General features: G+C 31.9%; 1 protein-coding gene across 1 annotated transcript in view; it reads right to left on the reverse strand.

Moving 5' to 3' along the window:
- The window catches only part of LOC141450304 (glycine dehydrogenase (decarboxylating), mitochondrial), a 30,356-nt gene extending 17,176 nt beyond the window's left edge, over nt 1-13,180 (reverse strand). Inside the window, exons 1-5 of the mRNA XM_074120608.1 lie at nt 12,954-13,180; nt 10,414-10,492; nt 2,703-2,838; nt 1,269-1,433; nt 64-289 (exon numbers count right to left, since the gene is read on the reverse strand). Of these exons, the coding sequence (XP_073976709.1) occupies nt 64-289; nt 1,269-1,433; nt 2,703-2,838; nt 10,414-10,492; nt 12,954-13,112 (765 nt within the window). The 5' untranslated portion in view covers nt 13,113-13,180. The remainder of the gene's footprint in view (nt 1-63; nt 290-1,268; nt 1,434-2,702; nt 2,839-10,413; nt 10,493-12,953) is intronic.
- Between the last annotated feature and the right edge of the window lie 251 nt (nt 13,181-13,431).

The raw sequence follows: 13,431 nt of genomic DNA on the forward strand, positions 1-13,431 counted from the left end.
ACTTTAAATTTATTGAAGAATAAAATATTTTTATTAAACAAATTGATCTAAGATGAAACTCACTCCATTTTCGTGAGCTCTTGCTATGAGAGAATTATAATCAGTACAAGTTCCTTCTGTATCTGGACACTGAAGTAGTACACTAGATATTTTGTTTGAGCTGAAATCCATTTCGTCTGGATTTCTTACTTGTACTTCGATTCCAAGTGGCTCACATCGTGTCCTTACAACGCTTAATGTTTGAGGATGGACTTTATCACTTACATAAGCAGTCTTCCTTTTATTCGACCTAGAAAATATTTCTTTCATTAAAACTTAATTAGACTTTAGAAAAAAAAGGATAGGTTTGTGGGTACCAACATAGATAACGAATTTAGAAAGTTAATTTGCAAAATAATTTCAAATTAGAAGACAGCATAAAGTTTATAAGTAGGCGAAGCATGAAAAATGTTTTTAGTAAAGTTTAAGACATCAGTTTTTCTTTCTCAAATGGCGTAATCTTAGACACATTACACACTGATAATTGTTAGCCAAGGGGCTTTTTGAAATGTATTCAGAATTTCACGGAAAATGACGCAGTTCACTGCATATAACGAAAACTGATGATTGGCAATTTAAAAAACTAAAGAGGTCCCAAATATAACGGTTTTGGATTTAATGAGGGTTCCAACTGGACCTCTCTATGCTTGCCAACCGACGGCTCTTTCATCCTGATTTACCACCCTTGTTAGGATGCCGCTAAGGCAACATCACGCAGTGGTTGACATGCAAGTCATTTAAAGACATTGAGCGCTCCGGCCTTTTAATTGTATGACTTGGGCCTACAATCCTTATATGTAAGACACTATTGATCTAACTTTACTGGTTAAGATTTGCACAAAAGAGGACTTAATCTCCCACTTTTCCTTTATTCACTACTGTAATTTTGTTTAGGTGTGAATTTCATGTCATCTTGGGCAATAAAGGTCACTAATATAAAACTTCTTCAATAATAAACCAAGTTCTACCCAAAAGTTGCTTTTTGCATTTATAACTAAACTTGCATCTGCTAATAGTAATCTCATGACGTTATTGACATGTAATTTTTTAGAATCAAAGTCTATTATCATACTTTGCGTTAACGTTTTATTCAATTTTAATATTCTTTCAAACCGAAGAATAATATGTTCACTTCATTTGAGTGGTTTAATTTTCCACTACAATTTGAAAGCCAATATTTTTTAAGGACATAATATATAAGAAATAAGAATATTAAAATTAAAACAAACCTTTGACAAAGTGCTACAGCTTCTGCTGCTGAAGTACCTTCGTCTAACAGGGAAGCATTTGCTACATGAAGGCCTGTCAAGTCGGTTATCATTGTTTGAAAATTGAGTAAACTTTCTAATCTACCCTGTGCAACTTCAGGTTGATAGGGAGTATACTGTGTTGTCCTTAAAAATAAATAAATAATTAATTCTAGAAACTTTAAGTTGAAAAAATGGTATACATTTAAATTCAGAAACATTTATTTGAAATTCATTAAAATTAAAATTTAAAATATAGCTATTTTTTCGAGGCGCTAACTGTTTAGCTAAGGAATGTGTGCGTAGCCTGTTCGATTCTTCCGGATATGAGCTTCTTTTAGCGTTAAAATGATTTCTAAACTACGTATGTTGTTTCCCATTTCTCATTGTCCGCGACAATTGTTGGGAAGTTGAGTAAAATCCTCCAGAAAAAATAGGCATTACTTGACTTTCAGAATTTAGTTTGTATCAACCTTTTGAACTCTTTAAAATAATTTAATCAATAATAAAGGTTCTGTAATTAAAAGTTAGTACATTAAGATTTTTTATATATTAAGAAGGGGTTGGCTCATTATTTAAAGGTATTCAGAATGTAAAAATCATAGACAAATTCAGCACAGAGCTTTTGCACTATCTAGTTTCAACTTCAAAATTAAAAGGAATACCTAAAAAAAAGTTTGGTAATCAAAGTTGATAAACTACTGATGGTAAAAGATTGAGAGTAAAGAAAACAAAACGAAGACGCTTTTATTCTTCCCTTGAAAAATCAAGTAAGTTTTCTTAAAAATAAAATAAAGGTACTTGAAACAGAGAAGTTTAGCTTTTACTTCAGAGTGAAACTGCTAGATAAAATAAATTAAGATATATATATTTTTTTAATAATAAATTAATGAAGAAAATAACAAAAAAGAGAAGGGATTAGCTCAATAGCGTACTGGATTCCCTCAGGGAAATACTGGTTCGAATCTAGCTGCTGGCCCTTAGATTTTCTCTAATAGAGCTTCTTACTCACTGTGACCACCACCGCACATTGAGCTGTAACGAGAGAATACTATCCGGGGCCGGCAATGCAAGAAAAAAGTTCTAGGTTCCAAAGATTTCACATATTAAAGTGCCTTGAATTAAAAAAAAGCAATTATAATTATATAACGAAATTTGAAGATTTATATTTAAAATAATTGCCTAGTAAGCACAGATTCAGGTAACAAGTAACAGCTTTGAAGGATAGTATTTTATAAAAAGAATTTTATAAGAAAGTGTTAAAAAATTGCCCAAATTTTATACTGAACTTCTTGATTAATCTTAAAAATTCTCTCAATTAATAATAATATTTGTTAAAAAGTTACAAATGCTTTTTTAATTCTCAATTTTATTGTGATTACAAACTAAATAATCTTTTAATTTCAAAATACTAACCATCCTGGATTTTCAAAAATATTCCGCATAATGGTGTGTGGAACACAAGTATTATGGTATCCCATACCGATGTACGATCGATACACCTTATTTTTTGAAGCAATCTCTCTTATCCTTTCCATTATTTCATATTCACCTGGAATTTGATTAAAATCAATGTATACAGGGTGACCAGAGTTATATGCTCCAGCCACTTTTTTTTGAAACGGCAGGAAATTTCGAAAAAATAAAAAACACGTATTTAATCATTTTTAATCTAGTTTATTTTCAGTAATTGACCCATTTTTTTAAACCCCTGTATCTCGAGATACAACATCCAACTTTGTTTTTTCAAATGGAACCTTATATTTTTTTTGCATATTTTTATAGTATTTGAGCTCATAAAAAAAACAAAAAAAAATTTTTGAAATCGGTTAGGTTTTTCAAAAGTTATGGTAATTTAAAATTATATTATTATTATTATTATTTATTTATTGCTTTTAAATTTTGTACAATTCATAGCAAGAGTTGGTCTCGGTTACCAATTACTATATATATATATATACAACACACAATAGAATGATACATACAATTTTATAATATATTTGCTAATAATTATACACAATTGAATAACTATGAGAGAGAGTATACAAATAAAAAGAAAGAAAAAGTAAACAAATCTGCGTTTAAAAAACAAACAAATAAGAAATATCAACCCACAAGTATAGCTCTTAGCCTTAATGCATTATAAACATAAAAATATATACTTTTTAATTTACTCAAGTTATCTACAAAAAGGAGATCATCGACTTGGTCTTGAAAATTTACATTCGATCGCACATAACTTCTTAAATAAGTGTCCCTAAAGAAAGATAATACAGTACACTCTAACAAAAAATGTGCAAATTCATCTTTAGAACATTTACATAAAGAACAAACATTGTCAGGATTGAAGCTATGAACAGTTCCATTTAGATAAATTCTAGGTTTGATTTTGCTCATTAGGCGGATTTGTGACAAAGTCCGAATAAATTTAGGATCACATCTGAAGTAGATGTATGGTTCAGGCAAACCAAGAAGGCTTATGCTTCTAAAATAGTTATTAAAGGAAGCATGAGTCACAGAAAGTACATCCTTACTCAACAAATTATTATTAAAACTTTCTATCAAGGAGTTTTTCCTTTTTCTTAACTCCTCCGAACTTTGCGCTAGCCACACATCGTCGCCACCTATAGAAAATAAGAGTCTTCTAAATTCCATTGCCCAGTTATGAGGCAATTGAATAGTATCTGACTGTTCAAACAAACCATTATAGCAGACTCTTGGTAGACTATCATGAGGTAGATTTAAGATTTTTGACCAGAATCCCAACATTCGTTTAAAAATTAGAGCTTTAATATGCAGCCGATTACTTTCCAAACGGACAAAAGCGTCAGGCGTATTGCGAGAAAGATGCAGTAACGATTTTAGGAATTTTAAATGCACTCTTTCCAGAAGGTCGAAATAATTAGGGCTCCAAATTTCCGAAGCATAGAGTAAAACACTCGAAACCCTTCTGTCAAAGATGTACATCTTATCCCTCCAAGAGTTGCACCCGGATCTGGCTATGAGACTCAACACGGAAGCCATAGCGACAGAACTTTTTTTTACAAAGTGCTTGGCCGCTAAGATAAACTTGGCGGAGGCGGAAAAAGGGACCCCTAAGTACGAAGCGCTGTTTACTAAACTTAGCTTACTTCCTTCATATAAAAAATCCCTTACTTTCTTCGTTCTACCTCCTTTGTGACAGTGTAGCACTACCGTTTTTTGTGGGTTCACATTAATTTGATTAATTTCACAGTAATCCGACAGCAATTTCAATTTATTTTGTGCATCATACCAAGAATAAGAGGTTATTGCCACGTCATCTGCATACATTAAGATCGTGACATCCTTACCACCCTTAAGGTGAATACCCTCCACACCTCTTTCCCTAAAAAAAACCTGCAAAATCACTCAGGTAAAAATTAAAAAGCAGCGGACTGAGCTTTTCCCCCTGCAGAACCCCCTGCGACACTTCTATTTCATTAGAAAGACGGTAGTCTTCCTCTATTAGCAACGTGGCTTTATCATAAATCTGTTTAATTACCCGGATAAATTTCGGGCTAACCCCTATATTAAATAACTTTTCCCATAAATGATTATGCGGTATAGAGTCAAAAGCTCGTCTAAAGTCAACAAAAATTACAAAAATATTTCTTTTTGTTAGACGTAACTGATAATTAATTGCTGACGATAAAGTAAAAATAGCATCCGTGCAACTTTTATTTTTCCTGAAGCCGAACTGTTCTTCGGGAATGATATTGTTACATTCCGACCAATTAGTTAGTCTCACACTAAGCATTTGTGTGAACAATTTAGTGACAATGCTAAGCAAGGCAATACCCCGGTAATTATGATGATCCATTGGGTCACCTTTCTTGTAAAGCATTTTCATTTTCACTTTGGACCAGGAACGTGGGATAGATTCCTCATGCCAGATCTTATTGAATAGGTTCAACAGATAATGGAGCCAAGAGTCTGGCAATAATTTCATACCCTCGTTTAGAATACAATCTAAACCAGGGGCTTTTCCATTTTTGCTAATCCTAATACCATTTATGATTTCCTCTAAAGTAAAACTGGTATCCAAAATAGGATCATGCACCCCAAAAAAAGAAATATCTGTTAATATACGTTGCGGGTAGACTGTCCTAAAAAATATCTCCCAATTTTCCACATCAATATTGCTATGATGAAAATACGATTTTTGAAATAACCGGATAACACCCCAGAACTCTTTTGTGTCTCTGGCTTCCCCAAGTTTTTCTTTAATAAAATTATAATAAGCCTTCTTTGTTTGCCTAATGAGTAAAGTATGCTCCTTTTTGGCATTGACAAAACTAGTTAAGCAGTCTTGAGTCTTACATTTTCTATACTGCCTATATAAACGGTTTAATTCATTCTTAGATAATTTACATTCTTTAGAGTACCAACTATTAGAAAAATGCACATTGAAATTCCCCCTGCCATGACTATACCAGGTTGTAATAATCCCCGCTCCAGATAATGCTAGAGAAATCGTATTCAAAAAATTATCATATAAATCCTCCACATCTTCACTACAATAATAAATATTTTGAGAACATTCAAGTTCTGCTCTATATTTTATCCATTTCTGCGTGTCATTTCTGGAAATAACTGTTCGTTTACAAACATGATTATTAATAAGAGGACATTTTAATGATAAATAGCAAAGCGCGTGGTCTGATGAGCCAAATAATGGGGAAACCACAAAATCATCACAGGAGTACAGAGTTACTTGATTAATCCAGACCAAATCTATCACACTGCATCCATTAGGGCTGAGAAAGGTGTGCTGAGCAGGATAATCGCATTTCGATCTGCCATTAACTACAAACATACCATAAGATTGCATAACACTTACAAGCAATTGGCCTCTTTTGTCTAGCTTCTTATCCAAAGAGATTCTCTCATGTTTGAAAGGAGTACCAAGGAACTGATTAACATCTAAGCAGTTAAGTTCAGCGATTCTGGCGTTAAAATCACCTCCCACCACTAAATGATAGGAACTGTAATTAGAAATAATGACATCCATCTGGTCTTGAAATAAATCAATCATTGTCTGGTCGGTTATGCTTGGGTTCCAGTAATTAGTCCATAGAATTAAAGGGGTTGGCTGAATATCAATCAACAATGCAATCCAGAAATGGCAGATGTGTAAAACAGAGACTTTACCCACTAACTTATTACTGCAAAAAACCAACATTCCCCCACTATTTCTCCCTCTCAAACCACTCCTTACAGCTAAACTACAAAAATAGAAATAATTCGATAAAAAAGAGGGTGTATTAAATTTTTCTTTACAAATCCATGTTTCTGATAAACAAATAATATCATTAAGTAGAAGATCATTAATGTCTTTAGTTTCCATATGAAATAGCGTATTGAACCCTCTAACATTCCAAAAACAAATTCTATTTAAATCAAAGTCAAAAGAAAATTCACTGTTTACCTTATAATTAACAATATTTACGTTATTCTCCTCTGAGACAGTTGTCAGCTTCTCCGCATCCTCTATTTCGGCGCCTCTATCGCGGTAGACTTTTTCCTCAAAAAAGGTTTCAGCGATCCCGCATCTAGGTTCTTAGCAGACTTAATTTTCCTTTTCTTAGAAGTAATGGAAGTAGATGACCTGATGGAGGTATCCGTTTCATCACCAACAGACTCAGCTTCGTAAAAATCAGCCTCATTTTTAACTAGACCCAAGAGATCACCAGAAGATTGAATATAAACGGGTGTAGCGTTTTCCGCTTTTCTAACCATCACTTTTCCATTCCTAGTCCAAGTCCGAAACAGTTTTCCTTCCTTTACAAAGTTTCTTGATTGCTTTAATAACCCATAATTAATGGGTGATAAGTATTCATTAATAAAAATTGGCGAACGAACAACACCCATAAATTCAGTATTTAGTTTACTTTTATTTATTTTTGCTTTAATAAGAAAATTAGTTCTTTCTGAGTGTTTCATAAATTTAATGAATACAGATGGAGGGAGATTATTTTTGGTAATACGACGGCGGTAAATACTATCAATTAAATCGGCATTAAATGGAAAGTCAATTTCATTCGCTAACGCCGTAATAAGTAGAAGTAAATCTTCATTTTCCCTCACAGGAATATTATCTACCTTAATTACATTTTGAAAAGGAAAACTAGAAAACTCAGCAAAAGCACGATTTAATTCTTCAATTTTAGAATTTAAATTTTTATTTTCAGTTAGTAAATACTCAATGCTTTTATTCGTATTTTTAATTCTTTTATCCAAATTCACAGATAATTTATTAATTTCATTTTTAATATCGATTATAGCAGACGAAGTACCTTGATTGTCCACTTTTAGTGTAGATAGATCTTTTTGAATAGTATTTAGATCGTTATTAATTGTTTCAAGCTTGGAGAGAATGACAGTGAGCACATCCCCTCCACTAGCAAGACTACAGCTAGCCGTATTACTCATAGTCACTGCCAAGTTTGGACTTTAACACTTAGCACAAAGTAAATATGCAATGGCACTACAAAATAATCAACTAATCACAAGTTTTTGCATAAATTATTGTTTCAAACAGCAGAAAGCAAAAAATAAAAGTTATACCACTGTATTTAGCGGAATTTTCTGAAACAGTTGATATAAAAATCACTATACAAAACTAATAATAAGCCGACCAAAATTAATAAAACACGAGACAAATACAGAGACGTCCGTACACTATCACGGCTCGAGGCCAACTCGGTAATTTAAAATATGAAAAACTAATTTCAGTTTATTTTCAAAATTACGATATTTTTTTAAAAGAATCTGTTCAAACTGGGCACAAACAACGGATAGACAAGCCGAAACTCTGGACTCCCACGCTTTGCTTGTAGCAGCACTTATGGTGGTGAAGTCAAGATCTAGGCAGGCTAGAGTTATTCGACGTTTCAGATCATCGACTGAAGCCACGGGATTAAGGATACTGTACACTTTATTTTTTAGATATCCCCACAAAAAATAGTCCGTTGGGGTTAAGTCCAGAGATCGAGATAGCCATTGGATGGGACAATGAGTCCCTAAGCACTTTTCATGGAAATTTCTGTCCAGGTAACCTCGAACAACTCTCGCATTTTGTGCCGGGCAACCATCTTGTTGAAAATACATATTAGCCGACGTTGCAGAGGAACATCTTCAAGCATAACTGGCAAAATGTCTCTTAAAAAAGTTAGATACCTTGCACCAGTTAAGTTCTCTCTGTAGAAGTATTGGCCGATTGGATTTCCTAAAACTCCACACCAAACGTTCGTAGAAAAAACAACCTGAACATCGAATAACTCTAGCCTGCTTAGATCTTGACTTCGCCAAGCAAAGCGTGGGAATCCAGAGTTTTGGCTTGCTTATCCGTTGATTGTGCCCAGTTTGAACAGATTCTTTAAAAAAAATAACGTAATTTTGACAATAAACTGATTTTTTTTCCTATTTTAAATTACCATAACTTTTAAAATACCTAACCGATTTCAAAAAAATTTTTTTTTGTTTTTTTTAGGAGCTCAAATACTATAAAAATGTGCAAACAAAATATAACGTTCCATTTGAAAAAACTAAGTTGGATGCTGTATCTCGAGATACAGAGGTTTAAAAAAATCGGTCAATTACTGAAAATAAACTAGACTAAAAATGATTAAATACGTGTTCTTTATTTTTTCGAAATTTCCCGCTGTTAGAAAAAAAAAATGGGTGGAGCATATAACTCTGGTCACCCTGTATATGCTATTCACTGTTTGTTTTGATTAAGATAAGCTGTTACTGTGAAAAGATAGTATTAGTTTTATTAAATGCTTATGGATCCTGTATATTGCAAATTTATTAACTGAACCTTAAATGTTAGCCAAAATACTCCTCATTTTCTAAAATGATTAGAAACTAGAGTTGTCCAATTAAGCCTGTTTATTTTGAAATTAACGTTACATTGGTTGTTAAAAATAGAAAATATGGAAGATCCAAGTATCCGAAAATCTGTTTTACTACATTGGAGAGCCTTCACAGTGAAAGGATAAATAATAAATTGAATTGTAATAATGTAATAATAAGTCATGAATTTTTCCTTAAAATTAAGAGAATTTGTATTGTTATTTTCTTAATCTATTTTTAAGAATATATATTTTTAGTATTATAGTAACTATATTAGTAATTATAGTAGTAGTAGTTATAGTATCTATTATTATTTTTAATATCTATTGTATATTTTTAGCAGTATTTGTTTTTTTTAGTAGTGTATTCATTATTTACTAGTAGTAGTATGTGTTTTTGTTTTTAAGAATATGATTTTGTTTTAGGAAGACTTATTATTTTTGTATTTTTTATTTATTATTATTATTATTTTTCCTTGTCTTTATAAAAGGGAATACATTAAGCATTTTATTTTTTAAAGAAAGATTTTGTAATATTCTTTATAGTTTTAATTTGTCTTTAATTTATTTTCGTTACCACTGCAATGTTTAAGAGAAAGTTATCATTTATCAATTAAGTTAAAAGTTTAAATTCATTCTATCTTATTGTTTGTCAACACAACTCTATTGTAACGACGTAATGTCTTATACAATTAATAATATTAAATGCTTATGAATTATTATTTTTACAAAACACTAGTTTTTTATCCAACTCTTGTTGTAACACTTGGTACTTTCCGTTTTATAGAGCACTGGAATGTGCTTACATAAATCCCAATAAATCGAGAGAGAAAGATTTCTTTCGATCAAGTAATTGATTCCCCCGAAATTGGATGGAAATGGTTTATCTACAAGTTATTTTACTTTCTAATGATATTACAGACACTTTCATCATTAATGTTAATCATTACTGTGCATAAAATATTCAACAATCTTTAATTATTTTAAATACAATGCTTTTTTTATTATTTGTTAAGTTACACCAGCGCTTGACACACTTGAATGACGAAACTGACACCACTATGCACCCACTAACTGAGAGGAGAAGTTACCCAGCGGTAACACAGTACAATGCTAAATAATTTTATCAAAATTCAGTTTCACATTAATGCGCTTAAATAGAACATAACTCTGTCAATGAAAGAAATCTAGGCATAGATTTCAATCCTTTACAAAGTATTAAAAGAAAAAAAATAAAAATCAGTACCTACCTATAGGTTCCTCCATATCTAGAGGCTTTTTTAATCTGATTTTCTCAGGTATTGCTCTATCGCTTAGTTCGTCTAATGACTGAAAGCAAGTATAAACATATGAGTTCGATTTTAAACGGTAATTCTACTTTATTCTTTTACTTCGGGGAAAAGACTTGCAGAATTTTGAACATGAATAGTCACAGAAAAAGTACTTTTGGAGAAAGTGTATTGAGAAACAAAAAATGAAAAACAGCAATTTATAAATAGATGCTATCCACAAGAAAGGTTTGACCAAAGTATTAACCGGGAAACAGCATTCTACGAGGTTCTGCAGACGATAAGAACGTGGAGCATGAACGGTACAACATATAGTTAATCTCTTCGGCCACCTTCCCTTCGGTAAGGAATTTTTTAAATAAAAAATGAAATGAATGTAGACTGCTTTCCTCGATAGTTATCCTCTGCATCAGTTGCTTCCTACAGGCCTGTATTTCACTAACAACGCCGCCTTTTAAGGCGCAAAACTACAAGATCTTATTCAATCATTAATTGACGAATAAATGCGTCACTCGGAGAATGCTCCACCGAACATATGGTTTATGGTGACTGATTCATCCTTTTGTTACAAGAACTTTCCGACTAGCCGCTACTGAAGTACAAAATGAATTGATTACAAATATAAAACCAAGTCGAAAGCAGCTCAGTTCTCTTACCACGATCATTAAAACTTAAACTGACAAATCACAATGTGTTGTATGCGGTCTGCTCGAGAAATTTTACAGCATTGAAATTTAACATACAAAATAGATTTTTAAACTCATTTTCTTCCTTATTGAACCCAGATTATTTCCTACAAGTACTTAACTTTATTCCTTCAGTGAATCCTTAAACTGATTCCTTGCTCTTGGTTAAAATAGAAGCTTTAGGTAGATTAGTAAAAATGAAAGATGATATTAGTTTTATGTTCTGTTGGTAATCATTTAATAAAATTTTCACTACTAGTTCTGTGGATATTATAACAGAAATAACTATCTAACAAAGTTTTAAATTGGACATCTAAACAGAATAGTTATTATAGCTCCTAGTTTTCTCTTAAATACTTGTGCAACAATTTTCTATATAGTTTATGACAAGTCAGGTGACCTTTGTTTATACATTCTGTTGCTATCTTGTGCAGATTTCAACTACTTGTTTAATTCTGATCTTATTTAGGCGCTCTACATTTCGAATACCTACCAATTCTTCTCAGCCTTCGAACGAAAGTTTAATATAATATAATATAACATATTATGTTGGATTACCCAACTGAAATGAATTTTGCTGTATAAGTTTTTTGTACGCAGGTACAAGTAACTGGACTGTTTTCATGAAGTGTGGGACCAGGATCCAGACGTTTGGTATCACCAAGAGCATTGGATAATTGAAATACCTTTTTTGGGGAATGAATAATTTTTTAATAATCAGGTTATGTTTTTAAAGGAAAGTCAAATGAGTGTAACAGCCAATTATGTATTATGTAATATTATAATAATTATCAAAAAAGAAGCTGTTACAGTAATTACAATATTTTTTTTTTATCTTTAATAAAAGTAAAGTTAGTTGGTGAGAAGCGTCAGACCAAATTAATTATGTAACAAACGTTGCTTGCCCGAAAGATTTGTCTAGTCCACGTTATCGATTATGATTGTAACGTCATAAATTCGTCAAGGAAAATACTGTTTTTTAGAGATAGCCAAACATAGGAAGATATAAGCCATGTGGTAATACTACTACTCCAATTTGCCTTTCACTGAACCCATATTTAAAAACTAGGTTACAAGGACTTCAAAGCCTATAGGTAACAAAATAATATGCTTTATAATTAAAATATGCAATAATATATCATTTACTGAATTCCAATTGAAACATGGAGCTCTTACAATAGTTTTAATTTCATGTCGCAGTTTAAAAAGTACTTCTGTTTTTGGTAGAAATTTGCCTCCTTTCTAGGTCAAATAGGCAGAGCCCACCTAAACATAATAGCAAATAAATAAATGCAGGCAGCTAAATACATCCTTCTTCTTCAGAAATTACGTGTCTCATAAAAAAAAAAGATAGGTTAACGTGTTAAAGTGCAACTTTTGTTATGCCTACACCGGATCGATTCCGTTAAATAAGTGGGCTCATAACAGAAGTAAATTAAATTTTTAAGTTTTAATTTTGCTAATATTTTATATATTAGTAAGTTAACTTTCTGTATCATTAAATAAAAAGCTTTTGACATATTACTCCATAAGATTCACTAATTGCCTACTCTGAGTGATTACTGTCACTTTCCTGGTTGCTGAGTACATTCAAAGAGTAATTTACCTTTGATCAAAGACTCAAAAAATAAAGAGAAATAAAAGCGCTTGCGCGAGAAAGATCTGGTTAGCTCGTATGGTTGGAGGCACCTACACGATGTAAGAGGGAAAAAATGTAGAAGAAGAAGAAGCATTCAGTTCCAGTTGAAATAACTTCTTTACCAACGAAATATATCAAATTATCTTCAATAAAAAAATAAAAAAAACATGGCTAACCTTACATCCGACTAAATCCAACATGACTCGTTGATCCTCTTCTCTGGGACCTATATGTCTTCTGTAAAACATGTCTTTAGAGCCTAAGGTGACAGCATACTTCCTTATACTTTGCCGAGTAACACCGGCTATCCGGTTCAAACTTGAAGCTAATAACATAATTCTTATTTGGTATATTCACAATTAACTGAACGTAAAGAATAAACCTGTGTAACTGTACAAATCTTATCTGCTACTGAGTTCAAACGTAGGTCATTTTGTCGATTAATTTATCTCATATTTTTATTTCAAAATTGTGATTTTTTTTCTTCATAGTATTAGTAATAGGAGGTGTTGAAATCATGACAATTATTCAAAATAGAATTTTCATTTAATTGAACTAAATTTTTAGTTTCCTTCATATTTCTAATTGCTGCATCTCCTTAATAATGATTACTTTTTAAACTAAACAATCATGTAATAAAATAAAGCAAACCCA

The sequence above is a fragment of the Rhodnius prolixus genome, unplaced genomic scaffold (genome assembly GCF_049639745.1).
Source record: "Rhodnius prolixus isolate KJV_2025 unplaced genomic scaffold, Rpr scaffold_2, whole genome shotgun sequence".
NCBI classification, from domain to species: domain Eukaryota; kingdom Metazoa; phylum Arthropoda; class Insecta; order Hemiptera; family Reduviidae; genus Rhodnius; species Rhodnius prolixus.